At 41.2% G+C, this 21,988-nt stretch overlaps 1 protein-coding gene across 2 annotated transcripts in view; it reads left to right on the forward strand.

The window, feature by feature from the left end:
* Window positions 1–5,205: 5,205 nt before the first annotated feature.
* Window positions 5,206–21,988, forward strand: part of ZNF507 (zinc finger protein 507) — a 41,129-nt gene continuing 24,346 nt past the window's right edge. For both annotated transcript variants that reach the window (XM_026652848.2, XM_026652849.2), the window contains exons 1-3: window positions 5,206–5,271; window positions 12,794–14,925; window positions 17,177–17,282. In XM_026652848.2, coding sequence (XP_026508633.1) covers window positions 12,799–14,925; window positions 17,177–17,282 — 2,233 coding nt within the window. In that variant the 5' untranslated portion in view covers window positions 5,206–5,271; window positions 12,794–12,798. The remainder of the gene's footprint in view (window positions 5,272–12,793; window positions 14,926–17,176; window positions 17,283–21,988) is intronic.

Below are 21,988 nucleotides of genomic sequence, written 5' to 3' on the forward strand. Positions count from 1 at the left end.
TAGTGTGGCCGCATACATTCGACTTTATACAATCTGTTTCCAAAATTCGAATTCTGTAAATTCGGATTAATCCCGTAGTGTAGACATACCCTAAATGTAACAGTTCCAATCTTCATTCCCTCCTGACACAGAAGTTTCTCTGTGTCTAATAATTATGTTGCCTGTTTTCGAACTTCTCTATTTCTGCAATATTTTGTTTGAAACCGTGACAAGAACTGAATATAGAATTCAAATAAGGGTATTTCATTGTTTTATCTAAATGACATTATATTCAACATAATATTGCATTTTCCAGGCTTGAATTTAGAAGGATGTATGCATGCCCACAATCCCAATAACCAGAACCCCAAGCTCACAATAACCAGAACCCCAAGATGCCAGCCCAATCAGACTACTTAGGCCAGACCCTATTGATAGATCAAGCTGCCAAAGTATAGGCAACCTCCTTCAGCTGTTTCACATGCCACCTAAAAGTACCTCTTTCTTATCTGAGTTCACTTTTAATCAACTTTATTTTATCCATTCTGCAATCTTCTTTTGGCAGTGGGCTAGCAGTTAGGTAAAACAACTGCTATGAGCTGATTCGCTAGTAATATAGATATGGATATGATGGGCCAGATTCTGTCCTTACTTTGACTCTTTTACACCACCCCAGCAGCAAATAGTGAATGAAAATGAGCAGCATGGCCCGTGAGTGAATTCAAAGTGGCAGCATATGCCCATAAGTAATGGTAGGAGGGAAAACAGCACAATGAAGTTAACGGATTTCAAGAAGGCAGACTTTAGCAAACTCAGGGAGCTGGCAGGTAAGATCCCATGGGAAGCAAGTTTAAGGGGAAGAAAAGTTCAAAAGAGTTGCCAGTTTTTCAAAGGGACATTATTAAGGGCACAAGAGCAAACTATCCCGTTGCGTAGGAAAGATAGGAAGTATGGCAAGAGACCACCCTGGCTTAACCAGGAGATCTCCAATGTTCTGAAACTCAAAAAGCCCTACAAAAAGTGGAAACTAGGTCAAATTACAATGGATGAATATAAACAAATAACACAATTATGTAGAGACAAAATTAGAATGGCCAAGGCACAACATGAGATTAAACTAGTTAGAGACATAAAGGGTAACAAGAAAACATTCTACAAATACATTAGAAGCAAGAGGAAGACCAAGGACAAGGTAGGCCAGTTACTCAATGGGGGGAGGGAGGAGGGAGAATAACAGAAAATGTGGAAATGGTAGAAGTGCTAAATGACTTTTGTTTCAGTTTTCACCAAAAAGTTTAGGAGCAATTGGACATCTAACTTAATGAATGCCAGAGAAAATGAGGTAGGATCAGAGGCTAAAATAGGGAAAGAACAGGTTAAAAATTACTTAGACACGTTAGATGTCTTCAAGTAACCAGGGCCTAAGGAAATACATCCTAGAATACTCAAGGAGCTGACTGAGGAGATATCTGAGCCAGTAGCAATTATCTTTGAAAAGTCATGGAAGACAGGAGAGATTCCAAAGAACTAGAAAAGGGCAAATATAGTGCCAATCTATAAAAAGGGGAATAAGAACAACCTGGGAATTAAAGACCAATCAGCTTAATTTCAGTACCCGGAAACGGAGCAAATAATTAAGCAATCAATTTGCAAACACCTAGAAGATAAGAAGGTGATAAGTAACAGTCAGCATGGATTTGTCAAGAACAATTCATGTCAAACCAACCTAATAGCTTTCTTTGACAGGGTAACAAGCCTTGTGGAAGGTCGGAAGCAGTAGATGTGCTATATCTTGACTTTAGTAAGGCTTTTGATAATAAGGCCTTCTCATAAACAAACTAGGGAAATTCACCCTAGATGTAGCTACTATAAGGTGGGTGCATAACTGGCTGGAAAACCATTCCCAAAGAGTAGTCATCAGTGGTTCACAATCACGTTGGAAGGGCATATCAAGGGGGTCCCACAGGGATCAGTTCTGGGTCTGTTTTTTTCAATATCTTCATCAATGTTTTAAATAATGGCACAGAGAGTACACTGTGACAAAGTTCCTCCTCTATCTTGGTGGGTCCTGCGCTTATTGGCGGATTTTCTTGCCTCAGAGATTCACCATGTGGGTTGGGGAACAGCCAGAGACCTTCCCCTCTGGGAGAACCCACAGTCCAGGTCAATTGGGAGGTTTGGGGGGAACCCGGGCCCGCCCTCTACTCCGGGTTCCAGCCCAGGGCCCTGTGGACTGCAGCTGTCTATAGTGCCTCCTGTAACAGCTGCATGACAGCTACAACTCCCTGGGCTACTTCCCCATGGCCTCCTCCAAACATCTTCCTTATTCTCACCACAGGACCTTCCTCCTGGTGTCTGATAACGCTTGTGCTCCTCAGTCCTCCAGCAGCACACCCTCTCACTCTCAGCTCCTTGCGCCTCTTGCTCCCAGCTCCTCACACTCGCACCACAAACTGAAGTGAGCTCCTCTTAAAACCCAGGTGCCCTGATTAGCCTGCCTTAATTGATTCTAGCAGCTTCTTCTTAATTGGCTCCAAGTGTCCTAATTAGCCTGCCTGCCTGAACTGGTTCTAGCAGGTTCCTGATTACTCTAGTGCAGCCCCTGCTCTGGTCACTCAGGGAACAGAAAACTATTCATCCAGTGACCAGTATATTTGCCCTCTACCAGACTCCTGTACCCCACTGGTCTGGGTCTGTCACATATCCTTCCCCCCTGCTCAACGCCAAGGGGTTGGGCAGCTTGGGACGCCAGACAGTGCACACGTGACAAGCCATTGGCGTTGCCATGACGGCTCCCTGCTCTGTGTTGCACACAGAACTGGAAAGGTTGGAGGGATAAGAACCATCTGGTCACCCTTGTGTTCTTCTCCTTGTTCCGCTGCATCCATTGAAGAGGGGCATGGTCGGTCACGAGGACAAATCTGCGCCCGAGCAGGTAGTAGCGCAATGTTTCCATGGCCCATTTTACAGCGAGGCATTCTCTCTCCACCACTGCATATTTTTGTTCCCTTGGAAGGAGTTTCCGACTGAGGTATAGAATTGGGTTTTCCTCCTCCCCGACCATCTGTGATAGAACGGCCCCCAACCCTACTTCCGATGCATCCATCTGCAGGATAAACTCCTTAGTGAAATCAGGGGCTATCAGTACGGGGTTATTGCAGAGGGCAGTCCGTAGGTCTGTGAATGCTTCCTCTGCTGCGTCAGACCATCTCACCAGATCAGGTCCACGGGCTTTCACTAGGTCTGTCAGGGGGCTTGCCCTTGTGGCAAAGTGGGGGATAAATCGTCGGTAATACCCCACCACACCTAGGAACGCCTGGACTTGTTTCTTGCGAGTTGGTCGGGGCCAATTTTGGATGGCCTCTAACTTGTTCACTTGGGGTTTTACCAGACCTTGTCCCACAATGTAGCCAAGATATTTGGCCTCTGTAAACCCTACAGCGCACTTGGCAGGGTTTGCTGTAAGGCCAGCTTGCCTGAAGGTATCGAGGACTGCCTCCACCTTCTCCAGGTGGGTTTCCCAGTCTGGGGTATGAATGACCACATCGTCCAAGTAGGCAGCAGCATAACTGTTATGCGGGTGTAATAGCTTGTCCATGAGGCGCTGGAAAGTAGCTGGGGCCCCATGTAGTCCAAAAGGGAAGACAGTATATTGAAAAAGACCCTCTGGTGTAGAGAACGCAGTCTTTTCCTTTGCGTCTTCTGCAAGGGGAATCTGCCAGTACCCCTTTGTCAAGTCTAGGGTAGTCAAGTACTGGGCATTACCCAGACGGTCCTTCGTTTAGTCGCCGGAAGTCGTTGCAAAATCTTGTGGTGCCATCAGGTTTGGGCACCAGCACGATTGGGCTGGACCACTGACTGTGGGATTCTTCGATGATCCCCAACGCCAGCATTTTTTTTACTTCTGCTTTTATTTCCTCCCTTTTTGCCGCTGGCCCCCGATAGGGCCTCATTGTTACTCTGGCCCCAGGGTTCGTGACGACGTGGTGATATGTCTCGGTTGTTCGACATGGTTTTGTCGAGAACACATCTTGGTTCCGGAAGATCATCTCAGACACCTCATTCTTCTGGTCTGGTGTTAAATCGGGAGACACTCTCACCTGTTTGGAAGGCTTGTTTTCCTGGGTTAGGTCTTTTTGGACCATTGTGCATGCCTCTTGTGCATGCCAGGGTTTCAGAAGGTTAACGTGATAAATCTGTTCTTGTTTTCTGCGTCCTGGCTGCCGCACCTTGTAGATTACTTCCCCCACGGGTTCAACCACCTCATAGGGCCCCAGCCATTGGGCCAGAAGCTTGCTTTCTGCCGTGGGTACCAACACCATAACCCGATCCCCTGGTTGGAACTGTCGCACTTTTGCTTGGTGATTGTAATGGGTTCGCTGGGCCTCCTGTGCCTTCTCCAAATGTTCCCGTACAATAGGGGTAACCCGGGCTATCCGGTCTCGCACCTGCATTACATGCTCTATTATATTTCTCCCCTCCTTAGGTTCCTCTTCCCAGATCTCTTTGGCGATAGCTAGTATGCCACGGGGGTGACGCCCGTATAATAACTCGAAGGGGGAAAACCCAGTTGAGGCCTGTGGTACCTCCCGGATAGCGAACATAAGGTAGGGTAGTAGGGTGTCCCAATCCTTCCCATCCTGACTTACCACCTTCCTTATCATAGCCTTGAGGGTTCGGTTAAACCTTTCTACCAACCCATCAGTCTGTGGATGGTAAACCGAAGTTCTCAGGGTATGTATATGGAGCAGCGTACAGAGGTCCTTCATTAGCTTTGACATAAATGGAATTCCTTGGTCGGTTAATATCTCCTTCGGTAGCCCCATTCGGGCAAAGATAGCCCCCGAGCACCACCGGCCCCGGCCCGGCCCCCGGCCGAGCACCGCCGGCCCCGGCCCGACCCCCGGCCCCGGCGGCCCCTCCCTATTTTCCCGGACATGTCCGGCTTTTTGGGATTTCCTCCCGGACGAGGATTTGAGGCCCAAAAAGCCGGACATGTCCCGGAAAATCCGGACGTATGGTAACCCTATAGTAAGCAAGGCTTTGGGGTTTTCGTTCACCCTGGGGCCAGCCCTCGTCTCTATGGTAACAGGAAGGAGGGAGAGGAAACAGGGAACTTTCACTCTTCGATCACCTGATCTGGCTCAACGGTCACGTGATCCCGTCTCCATCATCGCCATTTTGAAGCAGTGTTCCCAGGGAGGGGGGGAAAAAAAAGCCTTAAGCGACGCCGGTCCGAGAGAAGCGAGGCGACGTGGCGGGGAGCGGCCTGTCCCGCGGAGGACCCGGCAGGTACCGTGTGAGCAAAGCGGCGCGGGAGGGAAAGAGGCGGCGGCAGCAGAGCGCCAGGAAGCGGAGCCCATGTGCATATCCTGGAACACCCTCCCGCCCCCCTCAGACTTTGGGCTCCCCCGCTATCACCTCCTGCGGCACGTCGCAGGCCCCTCCGTCTCCGGGGCCAGGGCCGGCGGTGCTCGGCCGGGGGCGCTCTTCCCCAAGCGCCCCCGCGGTGTAACTGGGGTCATCACCGCCCCCCTCAGCCTCCGCCTGCTGCCCCTGGGGGGTCTTGGTGCCCGCGCCCCGTATTGGGGTCTGAATTCACGCCCTTGCTTCCTACGTAACGTCCAGCACCCTCCTTGCCCCTTCCCCTTAGCATAACCTAGGGTTCACACACCTCAGGCAGCCTGTACGGTGTTTGCTGCCCTGGGCGGCTTCTTGTGCCTCTTCTCTCCCTATCCCGGAGATGGGTTTGCAGCATGAATGACTGGGGTGGTGGTGACTAAACTGGACAGGCGGTTGCACGAGGTTTAACTGTAGGAGAGGAAGGTTGATGAGCTAAATGAGAAAGTTTGCAAGAGTCCCTGGCGGAGTAGATATAGCCTCCCCTCACCCCCACGTTACCATCTCCTTCCACCATGATAGGGGTTTGGGGGAAAAACAAGCCTTGGGTTGTTCCAGCAGCCCCTTCGGGGGAGGAGAGAGCAACCAGATGCTGAAACCAAAGTGCAGTTGAGGCAATAATCTTAGTGTACCAAATCTGATTAATCTTAGTTCCAGTGAGTGATTTTGAAATGCAGGAGTAAGAAAACCAAACGGGTGCTTGACTCCAGCCCCCCTCCCCTTTGGAGAGGGAGTGATTTGAGAAGCCTGTCATGTAGGGTTACCATATTTCAGATTCCCCAAAAGAGGACAAAAAGGGGTGGGGAGAGCTGGAGAGGGTACCTGTGGCAGGGGTACTCATTGGAGGTGGGGGATAGTGTTGCTCCCTGTCAGGATGGATGGGCAGCTGGTACAAGCTTAGGAAGCAGCAACAGCCATCAGTCAGCATCTCCCAGGGGGCCCCCCTCCCCAGGGCTGGGGGCTGAGTGGGTAGGAGCTGGCAGCTGTTGTTGTAGAGGAATGGACCAGTCAGCTGCCAGTGTAGGGGTAGGACCAATTGGGAAGTGGACCAATCAGGGGTCTTTTTAAGCTACAGCCTCTACTCTGCAAAAATCCAGGACATTTCCTGTTATTTGAAAAATCCATGCAGACAGAGGATGGAATCTCAAAAAAGAGGTAATGTCCAGGAAAACCTGGATGTATGGTAACTCTGTGAGATCTAACTTTTCACAACTGTTGGGTTGATATCCGTCTCAAGGCTTTTGCTATGTCAATAGCTTTGGTTTCTGAAAATTAAATAATAAAATCAATAGTTGGTAAAAGTGAAATTCTGATGATAAAGTTTTCCTACTCATGGGATTTGTAAAGGCTGTTGTGATGGCTTTTGCTTTACATTATTGTGTAAAGAAATAGTTGGCCTTTCCTAGACCTAACTTTCATTTCAAATGCCCTTAACTTAGTCACGCCTTTTGAAATATGCACTTCACTCACGTACATTTCGCTACTTCAGTCTGGAGAAATTTCCCATAGGTCCAAATCCTGCAAATAGGTAGTAATTAACTTGCCTTTAACTGGACTACATGCAGAGTATGGATCCACACTAATAGATCTGATTACAAGATTGGGGCCTTCTCTTTTGTCTAAGTGTTACTGATGCAGTAATTAAAGTTTGAACTTTTTTTGCTGTTTTTAGGGGGGGGAAATGGTCTCTTCAATATCACTCCACTGCAAAACAGAATCTAGAATAAAACATTTTCTTTCTAGGCTCAGCTTGTAAATATAAAAAAAGAGGAGTCCTTGTAGCACCTTAGAGACTAACAAATGTATTTGAGCATAAGCTTTCGTGGGCTAGAACCCACTTCATCAGATGTATGAAGTAAAAGATACAGGAGCAGGTATAAATACATGAAAGGATGTGGGGTGCTTTACCAAGTGTTAAGTTAGTCTAACGAGATAAATCAATTAACAGCAGGATACCAAGGGAGGAGAAATAACTTTTGAAGTGGTAAGAGAGTGGCTCATTACAGACAGTTGACAAGAAGGCATGAGTAACAGTAGGGAGAAATTAGTATTGGGGAAATTAAGTTTAGGTTTTGTAATGACCCAACCACTCCCAGTCTTTATTCAGGCCTTTATCTGTTAAATGATTTATCTCGTTAGACTGACTTAACACTTGGTAAAACACCCCACATCCTTTCATGTATTTGCTCCTGTATCTTTTACTTCATACAGCTGATGAAGTGGGTTCTAGCCCATGAAAGCTTATGCCCAAATACATTTGTTAGTCTCTAAGGTACCACAAGGACTCCTCGTGTTTTTTTGTTTGTTTGCTTGTTTGGTTTTTTTGCTGATACAGACTAAGATGGCTACCACTGAAACTTGTAAATATAGTAAGCAATAGTAACTTTAGCTGTCCAAAGATGTAGAACAGGGATCGGCAACCTTTGGCACGCGGCTCGCCAGGGTAAGCACCCTGGTGGGCCGGGCTGGTTTGTTTACCTGCCGCGTCCGCAGGTTCAGCCGATTGCGGCTCCCAATGGCCACGGTTCACCACTCCAGGCCAACGGGGGCTGCGGGAAGCGGCGCGGGCCAAGGGATCACTATAATAGATCACTATAATAACTGTAATTGAAAAAGATTAGAGAAAAATATCATCTTTCAGTTTGACAGCGTGATGTTGTGTAAAATAATCATTTCTCCTGTATGGAACTTTCCCTTTCTTTTTCTGTGCTTCAGTCACATAAAAGTAGAAAAATATTTTCCTAATAGGAAATAAAACAAACAAACTGCAAACCCAGAAAAATTAGCTGGAGTACTTAAGGGAAGGCATAGTACTTAAAACTACTTTTAACTCACCCTTAGAAATTGACTGTTTTTCAAGTTGACATCATCCCTCAGAGTGTTTTTGAGTTCTGAAATAGATCTTGCACTATGCATAGATAGTATTTGCTTATTCTGCACTAATAGTTGTGGCACCTGTTAAGGTCAATGTGAGACAAACATCTAAGCATTATATTATGCTAAAAACACTGTTGAAATTGCTTTACTCAGATTATAAGTATTACTAAAAAAATCCAATGTACATTTTAAAGAATGGAAGACAAGCCATTGTATCAACTTTTATTCTCATATTATCACTACTATTGCAACTTGAAGTGAAGACACTTGTAATGGCAGCCATTTCTGTGATTTCCAAGCTTTGTGAAAAGGATGTATTTGTGCTTGTTGTAGTTATTCAACAAAACTAAATTCATTCTATGCCAACTGAACAATCAAAAATGAAAGTACAACATGCAAAGCATACTTATTCTGTTTCATGATGGAATAAATGACATTTTTTCAGTTTAACAGTAACTGTCTACAGATACATTATCACATTGATTTCTATTACCAAGAAGATACTGAATTTGAGTTACATAACCTGTCCACATGATGTTCTTTTGTCCTATATAAAAGTTTTCTAAGACGTCATAACTGTACTTTCAGCCTACATTTCCTGTTGCAGTCCTGCCACTTCAGTGGAGTTCTGCAAAGAATTTACATACATAGATCTGATGGAAGGCTCAAGCCCTTAAATTATTTTGTAATTACTAAGGCATCTAATGAGTCTGGGTTTTTAAGATAACTTTTGTATCTTTTAAAAATGAGTTATTTTGAATTAATTTAATTAAGCTTTATCCACTTAAGAGTGGTTTCATTACTTAAACATTTTTCAAATCTAATGTTGATAATAATACAGAAAAGATCATTCTGGTTTGTCTTAATAATTCACATTTTATGTGATACCCTGAATATTTACTTCATTGCCAGGTTCAATTACTTTATGTATGAATGGATGAAAGGAAGTAACACTGCAAATTTCCTTACCTTAATTATATTTGATATTGTGATCCTCCTGTAATATCTGACATGGCTTGAACTCTGCATATACGCTTCTAGTAAATAAGAACTTAAATCTTTATAGAACTTAAAGGTTTAGAAAATGCTACTATTTAAATAAAATGTCTTAAAGACAAAAATAGTCTTATTTTTGAAAGGGCGGTGTCTTAGAAAATTAGAAACTCTTCTCCACATCCTCTTGTGAGTCTCTCAACTTCAGCATTTTTACAATAGAAAAACCATAACTGCATTTTAAATAAACTAATCAGATGCCAATATAAACTGAAGGGAAAGTGTCTCTGCTCAGCATTTCTGTAGGGACTGGTGTTATGACCTATACCAGGGATTCTCAAACTGGGGGTCGGGACCCCTCAGGGGGTCGCGAGGTTATTACATGGGGGGCCGCGAGCTGTCAACCTCCACCCCAAACCCTGCTTTGCCTCCAGCATTTATAATGGTGTTAAATATATAAAAAGGTGTTTTTAATTTATAAGGGGGGGTCGCACTCAGACAATTGCTATGTGAAAGGGGTCACCAGTACAAAAGTTTGAGAGCCACTGACCTATACATTTGAAATACTTCAAGGAAAAGGTTTGTAGCTGTTGTCAGGGAGATAAATTTGTATTGCAAGTACCTGAATACAATAACAGTTTCTGGTTTGGGACAATCTGCTCTCTCTAATTTTTTTTCTTTAACTGCTCATCTGTATAACTGTATTCAAATAAAACTTGCTTACAAAAAAAAATACACAAAACAAAAAAACCAACCCCCAAACCCTACAAAGGTTCTGGTCCTGCAAACATTTACTCCATGCTTAACTTTAATCCTGGAAGTAGTCCCACTGAAATCATTTGAAAAAACTCCAAGCAGTGAAATTCACACTTATTTTAATTTATTTAATCAAATGGATTTATCTTCTATACTGACAGGAGGGCAAGAGGAAATTGAGTTGTGATAGTAGAATCCAAGATTTAGCATGGAGGAAACTTTTCATCTGAGTTAAATAATCCTCAAATTAATATATGTAAAGCCTTTTAAAGTAGAGAAGTACTACTACAAGCCTTAATAATCATAAATTGGCAGTAATGTGTAACTACCATTGACCGCAGTGCAGAGTACTGTATGTATTTCCCTTTTTGACAGTTCAAATAAAAATCAATATGTGCTCAGAAACATATAGCAAGGTAAGAAATATACATATGTCCACTACAGAATCTGAGGAAAAATATTGGAACAAAACTATAGTCTTGTTTTCAAAAAAGACCATACTCTCTAACTATGACTTTTTCTCAGAAAGATTCTTATAATGTAAGGTAAGGGAATGTGCAAGCGAACTGTAGCATTGGCTACAATAATGGTATTAAAAAAAATTGCAAAATGTGTTTTTGCCCCCAACACAGCGGAGAAGTGCTTGTGAAGGGAAGCTAGTTTCCCATGTGTTGGACAAAAATAATTTTTTTTTTTTATTTTATTTTACTAACCATTACTGTTGCCAATGCTAAGGTTGGCTTAATTTCCCTCTTAATGTATCACAGTGAACTGCAGCAAAAGGTTCAATTTCAAACCAATCTTACTTGAATTAATATTCTCAATTTACCATTATAGTGCTACTGCACTAGACTTTAATGATTCTTATCTGCATATCACTCATTGTCTTCCCCCCTTAATGTCAACTATCCACCCCTGGATATGTGAAGAGCCAGAGTGGTATTTTTCTCAATTTCCTGAGGAGTACCTACAGCAGAACTTTTGTGTACCTGGAATTACATCAGAAGAACTGGCATGAACAGACTATTGAGCTACTTGTCTCTTTCAGTTATATTGAAGCAATGTTTCTACACGCTACATGGGGATAGAAGCTGATTCTTTATTATAAAATCTTCACCTTTGTATTGTTCTGCTATATGATTAAAAAAAAGTTCTCTGGTTCATATTTGAGATCTGTAAATAGAATATTTAAGATTCAGTACACATAATTTGAAAATGCTTCTTTTTAATTCTAACAACTGTATCCTCTGCAAATAAGTTTCTACAGCCTCATATTAATTCAGCACAGGATGCAGTTTTTATTGTCTCTCATGAACAAAAAGCATCTTCTCCAGTTCTAAATACGAGCCCAATGTTGTGGTGCTGTGTGCTGTTCGTTCTGTTCTTAAACTAAAAAGCTCAATCCAATTTCTGCAATTGACTAAAAATACTATTTCTACATGAGTAACTTGTTTGACAAGTTCTAAGCCCCAAACAATTGGATACTTTTATTAAAAGACACTTCAACTGACTTGTAGTGTGGTCCTGCTCTAAGAAGTAGCTATGCAAAAATGTCACCATATTACCTGCTCCTTGTGTTTACTTAGAATCATGCCTACTGTCTTTAGTGAGAAAATTCAACTTATACTGTTTTTTTATTCCTATTAGAGCCAATCTTTTCCTCCTTTTACATCAGAGATGTGTATTGAGTGTAATTAATTGGAAGATACTGGAATTTCACAGGTGTAACTGAAGGTTTAATTTGGCCTAAAGAACTTTTATTACAGGAGAAAATAATGAGAATAAAAGAATCAGCTCCATATTAGGTGTAATATTATAAACATGATGCTGCATTAAATTCCCATTTTTGGTTTTTTTTCCCCAGTCAATAATCTCAAACCATGTTTGTGCTTAAATATGGCCACTTTTTTAACCTCTGACCACACCACATTATGGTCTGTGGTTTATGGTTAATGTTTTTTAAAGGAAGTAAAATGGGAAACAGTTATTGCCTTCAGTTTCCAGAACTATACAATTCTTACAACACAGAAAGTGATTGTTCAGAAATGCTCACTACCAGTAGAGCTTTACAGTTCAGCGAATATTGCCTTGCTATCTTAGAAAATTAGTCTTGTGCTGAGAAATATGCTTTTTTTACATTTGTACTATCTTAATGAATAAAGCCATAGCTAAATGATTAATGCAGGTAATGCTTAGTAACTAAAATTTCAGCATGAAATGGTTCTATATTCTGAAGTGTTTTGTTACAAACCTACATTCATTTCAGAAGACTTCGTCTGATCAGTAGAAATGGTACTTGATGCCCTTAGTATTTAAAGAGTAGGTCTTCATGCCAGATTGAAACTTGCTTTTTTAATTTAAATGTGCTGAATTCATTTAAAATCAGTATCTTTAGGTAGGGTTTCTAGTGTTCAGATGGTGGTGATCATGGTGGGGAAATAGACAATATCCACAACAATACAAGCCAACTTACCCGTGAAAATCATTAGCTCACTCTGCCACTCCAGACAGTAGTTGGAGGCATTCAGATGTAGGCTAACATGAAAAGGTGCTACAAATACTTTGTCAAAATGTAACATGGTATCCAAAATGCTGTGTGTATAAGGCCTTCCAGATTTCTGATTTTCTATAGTCTAAAACTGGAAGACTTTATTATTAGAATATTAATGAATTTAGGCTACCATTTTTAGTAGAATTAGGAAGTTAAATATTTATCTGTAGTGACTACATATTTCTATCTTTGTGCTTGTTAAGTAAGCTAATGTTTCATTTCATAAAACTTTTTCAGATATTATGGAAGAGGGAAGCAGTATTGCAGTATTGGTGCCAAATATTGGGGAACAGGAAGCTGTACTGATTTCTGAAACAGTCATTGGCTCAACACTGGAAAGCAGTGAAGATCATAGAAAATGTAAAACTGATCCTCTAATCCATGTTATCGAAAAATTAAGCAAGATAGTAGAAAGTGAGAAGTCACAGAGATGCCTTTTAATAGGGAAAAAACGTTCCCATCCTAATGCTTCTACGCCATCTTTTGAAACACAAGAAATTTCTGAGATCCCAGCTAAAACAATGGAGCTGCCTGTTATTGGCATTAAAAAGACTGATGAGCTACAAGCAGATTATGTAACCAATTGTCTTCCACAAAGTAAAAGAAAGGTTATATGCTACCAATGTAGCCTATGTAAATTTCTATCGCCATCTCTTTCTATACTACAAGAACATATAAAACAACATGGTCAACAGAATGAAGTGATATTAATGTGCTCAGAATGCCACTTTGCTTCTAAAAATCAAGAAGAACTTGAAGTTCATGTCAGAATTCACCATGAGAATGATGGCAAAAACCAGTCAAAAGTGCAACAGTGTGTAAATCTCTCAACTTCATCTTTGCAAGGGCCGGTGGAAGGAAGTGTCAAAGCAGGCACTGATCAGGCAGTACATCTGGACTGTAAAGGCATAACTCGGTCTACTCCTATAGCTGAAATGGGTAGGAGAAAATGGTATACTTATGAGCAGTATGGCATGTATCGGTGCTTAATTTGTAGCTACACTTGTGGTCAGCAAAGAATGTTGAAAACCCATGCATGGAAACATGCAGGTGAGGTTGATTGTTCCTATCCTATATTTGAAGAAGAAAATGAGCCTGCTAGCTTGTCAGATGCAACTGTAACTCATACGCCTCATAGTGTGGATACAATTGTTCTCTCTCTAGAAAATAATGAACCAGACATCCATAGTGACCATTCTCTTCAACTCCAGATTTGTAGTTCTGAGCAACTGTTATGTAAATCTCCACCAGTGGTAGAAAATGTAAAAGAGGAGGAGGTTCTAAGTCAATCAACAGCCCTTTCCCCTACTGGAGAACTGTTAGAGGAAACCATATCGGATACAGATACAGAGCAAGATAATTTGATAACTGATAGCCTACTTTCATCAGCACAGAAAATCATTAACTGTAGCCCAAATAAGAAAGGTCATGTTAATGTAATAGTAGAGCGCTTGCCAAGTGCTGAAGAAACTGTTTTACAGAAACCTTTTCTAATGAACACTGACATTGAAGCTGAGAAAAAATTAATCTCAGAGGAATCCCAGGTTGTGTGTGAAGGATCTGGTGAAGTTTATCACTCAGATGAAATTGAAGAAGTAATAATCGGATGGAGCAATACTGAGAAGAAAGATAATGATTTAATCTCTAATAAAGGCATAGCAGCTGATGAAAATGCCCCTCCTGTGCGAAGAAGAACAAATTCGGAGTCTCTGAGACTGCACTCGTTAGCTGCAGAAGCTCTTGTTACAATGCCTATCAGAGCTGCAGAACTAACAAGATCCAGCTTTAGGGCCTTCACTGCGGTAAACTCTTTAGATGCAGATACAGGACAAAGGCAGACGGATGGCACTTGTGCAGCCCATTCTAAAATGGTATCATCACTTAAAAACCCTCCAGAGGGGTTAACTAGTTTAAACCAAAGTGACTGTGCAATAATGGAGCTACAGAAGGACAAACCAGAGCTATCAGAAGCACCAATTAAAATGGGCATTAGTATGTCACTGCTCACAGTAATTGAAAAATTGAGAGAGAGGACAGATCAGAATGCTTCTGATGATGACATTTTGAAAGAATTACAGGACAACGCACAATGCCAACCTGTGAATGACATGAACATGCCAGGAAGTAACCTGGTAGAGTACATACCCAATGTAGATCGACCATACCGCTGTCGCCTATGCCATTATAGCAGTGGCAATAAGGGCTACATAAAACAACACTTGAGAGTCCATCGTCAAAGGCAACCATATCAGTGTCCTATCTGTGAGCACATAGCTGACAATAGTAAAGATTTAGAAAGCCACATGATCAACCACTGCAAAACCAGAATGTATCAATGCAAGCAATGTGAAGAATCCTTTCATTATAAGGTGAAGTTATTTCCTTTGCATCTTTCTAGAATTAGTTTGCTACTAATTAACTGTTTTATTATTTTCTTTTAACTAAACTAAGTTAGCCACAGGAATTATCAAAGTATGGCACCTTGGCTCAAATGTCATTACAAATGGAGACTATTAGAATTACTCTTGTACTACTGTGTTCTTGCAACATGTCTTGCAACCTCAAGTTATTTACTTTTATGCGTCCTCTGTTTCTTTGTGAAAAATATTACATTTTCACTGAGAGTCATCATAGTGACCAATTAATGCACTACTTCTGGCCTGTTAACCTGTAGCAATAACAGGAGGGAATGGAAGCATTAGGAGGGGATAGTCTAGATCGGGGTGGCCAACCTGAGCCTGAGAAGGAGCCAGAATTTACCAATGTACATTGCCAAAGAGCCACAGTAATACGCCAGCAGCCCCCACCCCGCTCTCAGCGCCTCCCACCCACCAGCAGCCCTGCCGATCTGCACCTCCCCCTCCCTCCCCGCACCTCCTGATCAGCTGTTTCGCGGCATGCAGGAGGCTCTGAGGGGAAGGGGCGAGGAGCAAGGGCACTGCAGGCTGAGGGGAGGGGTGGGAAGGGGTAGAATGGGGGCAGGGCCCATGTTAGAGCCAGGGGTTGAGCAGTGAGCACCTCCCAGCACATTGGAAAGTTGGTGCCTGTAGCTCCAGCCCCGGAGTCGGTGCCTATACAAGGAGCCGCATATTAACTTCTGAAGAGCCGCATGTGGCTCCAGAGCCACAGGTTGGCCACCCCTGGTCTAGATAACCTAATAGATCAGACCTTCAAAGGGGACTCAAACATGACCCCTCATTGGGAGTGGGTGCAAAACCAGAGAGTGTTCTTCTAAAACAGGGTTTCTCAAACTTCATTGCACCACAACCCCGTTCTGACAACAACAATTACTACATGACCCCAGGAGTGGAGACTGAACTCACCTGAGCCCTGCTGCCCCAGGCGGGGGAGAGGGAAGATGGGGGAGAGCCAAACCCAAGGGCTTCACCCTCACTCAGGGGGGAACCTGAGCCCTGCCGCCCAGGACTGAAGCTGTTGGGCTTCGGCCCTGGGTGGTGGGGCTCAGGCTTTGGCCCCAGGCCCCAGCAAGTCTAAGCCAGCCCTGGCGACCCCATTAAAATAGGGTCGCCACCCACTTTTGGGTCCCGACCCACAGTTTGAGAACCGCTGTTCTAGAAACTTTAGCCCAGAAAAATCAGCTGAGAGACGAAAATTTCTTTTTCTCTTTCTATAGTTTCTCATCGCTGCCTCATGGAACAGATGTTATGCAGAGGACCAAATCTGAAAAATTACACTCCAGAGCTGAATACTGTGACACGGTCACAGTTTTAGCCTCTCTATTTAGCACATTAGTGTTGCAGGATGATGCATTTATATGTGAATTTAGTGCTTATGAAAAGATATCAGTAGCACTGGAACTGTAGTCTTTCAGTCATTCACACAATTGGGACCAGCACAGGCAATTGCAGTGCAAACTTGCCCACTTGTCCTGTTCAATTCTAATTTGGGAGGACAACAGTTAGATTAAAGTATGTCACCTCCATAGCTGAGAATTTTTGTCATGGCCAGTAGAAACTGGAATGACATCTTTCATCTAAGCAACTGGATAATCACCAGAAAACATAGGCACTACTGACCTGGTCCATATTTGAACCTGTGAATTAGAACTGATTGCTTCTCTATCCTATTACCAGTAACCTGAGCTACCCAGTCCTCTTTTCTCCTATTTCCCTCCTATCCCCATCCCCCTCACTTCATCGAGAAGAAATTCTTCCTATTAGAATTTTATTATTCTTTGAGAGTTTCAGTATATTACTATATTATATCTGAATGTGAAGAAAAGTTTAATCTTAAAATTATTTTACATTTAGAAGACCAGGAAGTTACTTCAACAGGTCACTTTTTTCTAATGATCGATTTTGCTTTTTAAAAAAAACTTGTTGCTATTTAATATCTTTGTCAAATATCTAATGTCTACTCTTTAAAACAGTCAAAAGCATTTCATTCATTCAATTGTCATCTTAGTACCATATTTTGCATTTTATATGTAGTACAGTTAGTCAATTAACTGAGGCATTCTGCAAATACATATGAGCTAATGTATAAATGTAAACAATAGCTTTGCAAGTTAGTGCAACATGAAGTGACCACTGTGTATTTACAGAGTCTATACTCAAATATTGTAGGGAAAGGTGATTTTGGTTTTTTTGTTTTTAACAGAGCCAGCTGCGAAATCATGAGAGAGAGCAACATAGTCTTCCAGATCTGCTCTCAACAGCAACATCTAACAAACTAATAGTTTCCAGTGAGGCAGATGAAAGAGAAGGTACTGTATATATTTTTACATAAGATACCAGTAAAGAGTAAAATTTATAGTGTTGCTACTGGTGTGTTGTATTATGAGCTTATGTTTCTCAAAACTTCCATTTAGGCAGAAAATTGTTATGCTTACTCTCAGCCTAAATGTGTGTGGGGTTTTCAGAAGGCATGGTTTTGACATACCCTTTCAGCATTTGACAAGCAGTGTCTTTAACCAGTGGAGATATTTCTATGTATGTGCACTGAGATAACTCAGATCACTTCTTTTTTAAAATATCAATTGCCGTGGACAGTCCTTTATGAACTAATGTCCTTTGGGTTTTAAGAAATATTTTTAGAAAAATACATAGTGGATGTAGAAAAGTTTTTTTTTTTTAATTGACTTTCAAATAACTTAGAGTTGTGGAACATCAAATAAGCATACTCACATGGACACGCTCTTGAATGTCATACTTCAAAATTATTTTATTGTATTTTTATTTGCAAGCATTAATCATAATATCACTTAAGCACAGTAGGTAAAAATATTTCCCAGCTTACATGAGGGGGAATAAATAAATAAAGCATTCTGTTTCCTCTACCACTCTTTGTTGGTCTTTTTTATCTAGTTTGTAAGTTCTTTGGAGCAGGAACCGTCTCCTGCAATGTGTGTAGCACTTAGCACAATGGGACCCAGATCTCAGTTCGGGCCTCTAGGTGTGTTGTAATATGTATAACAACAAAGTGGCTAAGGGCCCAGTTCTGTCACCCTTACTCATGTTTTGTAAGGACAAAAGTAATCCCATTGAAATCAGTGGGACACTCATGGAGTAAGGAAGGTACTGATTAATGTGAGCAAGTATGGGCTGTTAGTAATTTGCCCAGAGCCATGTGGTAAGTGTCAGAATAGAGTTAGAACTATAGTTCCTGGCACCCAGTCCCATAATTATGCTACTAGACCATGCTGGCTCTTATTAAATGGTTCTGACATTAAATATACAAGTCAGAAAAATCAGTTATTTACCTCACCAGCACTAAATAAAATTACCCGTTAGCTACTTTTTTGTCCTCCTGGAAGCCAGCCGGGATTTAGATATATATAATAATTCCAGGAGATTGAGCTTTAGTGTTTTGTTACTTTCTTCAGGCCCAAGTTCAAGAAAATGCTAGATGAATTTTGTAGGGGTTTTGTTTTGGTTGGTTGGTTTTTTGATGCGGCATGGGCATGCAGGAAGAGCTCCTTAGTAGAAGAAAAAGCACTCTTCAAGCACACCCAGCGTTTTTCAAAAGAAATAACATGAGCATTTTTGTAGAAGTGATGGAACATAAGTGTTGCTGGTTTTGCTTTTGTTATAGATGTTTGCACAGCTGTGATTATCACCATTGTCAATGCTTGCAATTGTTTAATCCAAGATTTTTAGAAGTGACTAAAGATTTTGGGTGCCTCAGTTTTTGGGTACCCAACTTGAAACACGTGAAAGGGGCCTGATTTTCAGAAGGTGCTGAGCAGCTCTTCTAGAAAATCTGGCCCCATTTAAGGTGTTTCTGTTGAAGATCCAAAAATTGAGAGAACCAAAACTGCTAGTCATCTGTGAAAATCTTGCTCTTTAAAAAAAAAAAAAAAATTTTTTTTTGCAATTCTTGCAAATTAAGGACTTGATCTTGTAATTCCTCTGCTAGGGGAAACTCCTATTCAGGAAGCTGGGCCTGACTTAAATTTACTCTAAATGTTTTAATAATTTTTACTCATTTTTACCTTATGTAAAATGTTTTAGTCATTCATTTTAGATGGATTTTTACCCCAAATTAAAGTTGGTAATATGATTTAAGTGAAAACGTTTTTCCTTTTAAACTTTCATTAAATTATATTTTGGAAATCTTAAATTATTTCAAAAACAATTTGCAATCAAATTATGGCAGTACAGATGCCATCATGTCAAACAGATGTCATCCCTATAAAGCTACCCAAAATAAAGACATTTATGGCATAGCATCTGTTTATATGAGAGATTCTGAATTGGAACAGTTTAATTTTTTGTTTATGAAATAGTCAGTCCTAAACGTCTCTTTATTCATCATGTTATACAGTAAACTTAAAGGAAGCATTATAACACTGGATATGATTGGATTGTAAATGCCTAATAATGGACTATAGTAATAAGCTGCATTATAGGAGCACCTGTTCTTGCCGCTAGAATAAGGATTTGTCATTTCCCACATACACAGTGCACAAATCCCTTCCAAAAACACCCACAAAATCATGGGGGGAGGAAAATAATTCCAAACTTGCAATTTAACTACAGCCCGGAACATATGATGGATCATAACTTAACTGCATTTTGTTAAAGAATAAATTTAAACTAGTGACTAGTATGAGTAATTGCTCCCAAGTGTGAGCTGACTGGTGGTTAGCCACTTCTAACTATGCAATAAATTATTTGTTTGCAGTATCCTTTTATCTTGTTAGCTACTGTTTCTTTACAGCCATCTAACTAATAAATACCTAATTACTTACTAGAAAATATTTCAGAGCCAAATTAATTCCCACTAGTGGAACCTAGCCTGCTGACACTTTATGGTAGAAAGTTCACTGAAGCGGGAGTGCAATAGCAGAAGCCATTCACAGTTTCTGCTCTGCTGGGTGGTCTGGACCTTATTGGTGTCTCGTGCTAGACTGAAATCGTGTTAATCTCCAGATTACAAAGATATGTATCCACCTGTATGAATGAGTGTGACAAAAGTGGTTAATACAAACTTAGTAAGGCTGCCATGCTAACTTCATGGAAGGTTGTTTTTTTTTGTACAGTAATAAAATGAATGCATTGTGGGAAAAGTTCTGATGTACCTTGCTTTCATGAATTTAAGGCTGAATCAAAGAATGTAGGCCCAGTATCATTCCATGTCACTTTATCTTGTAGAGATCTCAGAACATTGAGCAATTTTCTACCATGTGTTTCAGTTCATGGGTGGAGCAGAGTTAAGCATGTAGGGGTCACTTTTTGTTAAGTGTGCATATATACAGTTTTCTAATTTTTATGTCCATTAAGTGTATGTATTGCTGGCAGAATAAATCCTTGGTAGTATCAGCCTAGAGGTCCAGTTGCTGCCACTTGATTTTGCATGTTTAAACTCTACTATTAGTCACTTTTGGAGTGGTTTTCACTTGGAGGATAAATCAGCTGTCTGCAAACCTCAAATTAATGTAAAGTATTTTAAAAAAATACTTTCACATCACTTATTTGTCCAACTATGAAACAAACTGAAATGAAATGTAGAGGAAGTGGGTTTGCATGTCTAATTAAAATAGGCTGTTCACTCAATAAATGTTTGCTCTAAAGAATCAAGAAGAACAAGTTTGTATATTTGCATATTATGACATTAAATTTGAACTAAGACTTTCTTTAATTACATTTGGAAAATCATTGGTTTGCTACTTTATCTCTTTAAAAAAGTTGCTTCCAGGTTAGCATTCATTTCGGATCCCCTTTTTTAAATTGTTAGCTGAAGTTATATATGTCTGTTTATCTATCTATCACCTTCTATCTGAGATCTGGAATACTATTAACGTAGAACCCTCAGCAGACATTTAAACCCCTGTTTCGTCAATTCCTACTATCTGGAATAGAGCTAGTTGTAACAGTATCAGAGCTTTCAGCTTACAAATTAAAAGAATGTCTAACAATTCTTAACAGTATTAGTAACCTCAGCACTTTTTATGTGGTCTGTCAAATTTCAGTTTGGGGAGTGATTATAATCAAATGCTGATTGGCACCTGGATCTTGGGAGACTTTAAATCTTAAAGTTTAATTCAGACTTACTTTATTCTTCTCTGATATTTTTTGTTATTGTTTGTCCTTTATCAGTTTTATCTTTCTGATTCCTGACCTGTCCTTTAGGTCAAGGCATTTGGGCTGGGCTGTAGTTCTGGCAAATTACAGAAGCAGTTCAGTCTTGTCCACATGCTTTCTCTTTTATACAAGGTCTGGAACGCTGTTAAGATAGAACACTCAGCAGACGTTTAAACCCCTATGTATGTCAGATTCTGTGACTCTGGTAGCACAAGGACTTCTGTCTTATCCACTGCAGTCCTGGCTTTTAAAGCTGATTTTTGGAGCAGCAGTGAGGACATTCCCCACTACCACCTCCATTCTCTCCTTTCCTTTGGGGGACTGAAATTTCTGGGTATTTGCTCCCTGAATTAGACCAGCTGCTGAATGTTTTCAGATTAAATGGGGTGATGTTCCTTTTGCAAGGAAAAGAGATGCTCTAGGAATTATTTGGGGGAAGTTGTATGGTCCTGTGTTATATAGGAGGTCAGACTACCTGATCACAATGATCCCCTGTGGCCTTAGAATCTATAAATCTCACTCTGTCAGGAGCCACAGAAAGGGATGCTTCCATGAATGCTCCTATCCCTTAACCCTTCCAGGGAAGGGGGTCTCAGTCTGAGCTGTTTGTTTGTGCTCCTGCATCCACCCTCCCTCCTACTCCCATACCAGAGGACACTCTGCTGGAGTCACTTCCACAAAAACTGGTTCAACCTGTTCAGCTCTTGGGACTCAGCAAATTGGACTATCCTCACCACTCAAGAAATTATCAAGATAAACCCCAAATTCTCCCTGACTCCCCTTCTTCTGCTACTCTTCACGCCCATTTCCCCTACTTCAGCTACTGGGAGTAATTCAAGAGATGATAAAGGAAGAAACATTGATCAGGGGTTTTTTTTTTTCTTTT

Source organism: Terrapene carolina, unplaced genomic scaffold (assembly GCF_002925995.2).
Source record: "Terrapene carolina triunguis isolate 2854851 unplaced genomic scaffold, T_m_triunguis-2.0 Scaffold130, whole genome shotgun sequence".
In the NCBI taxonomy this organism is placed as follows: domain Eukaryota; kingdom Metazoa; phylum Chordata; order Testudines; family Emydidae; genus Terrapene; species Terrapene triunguis.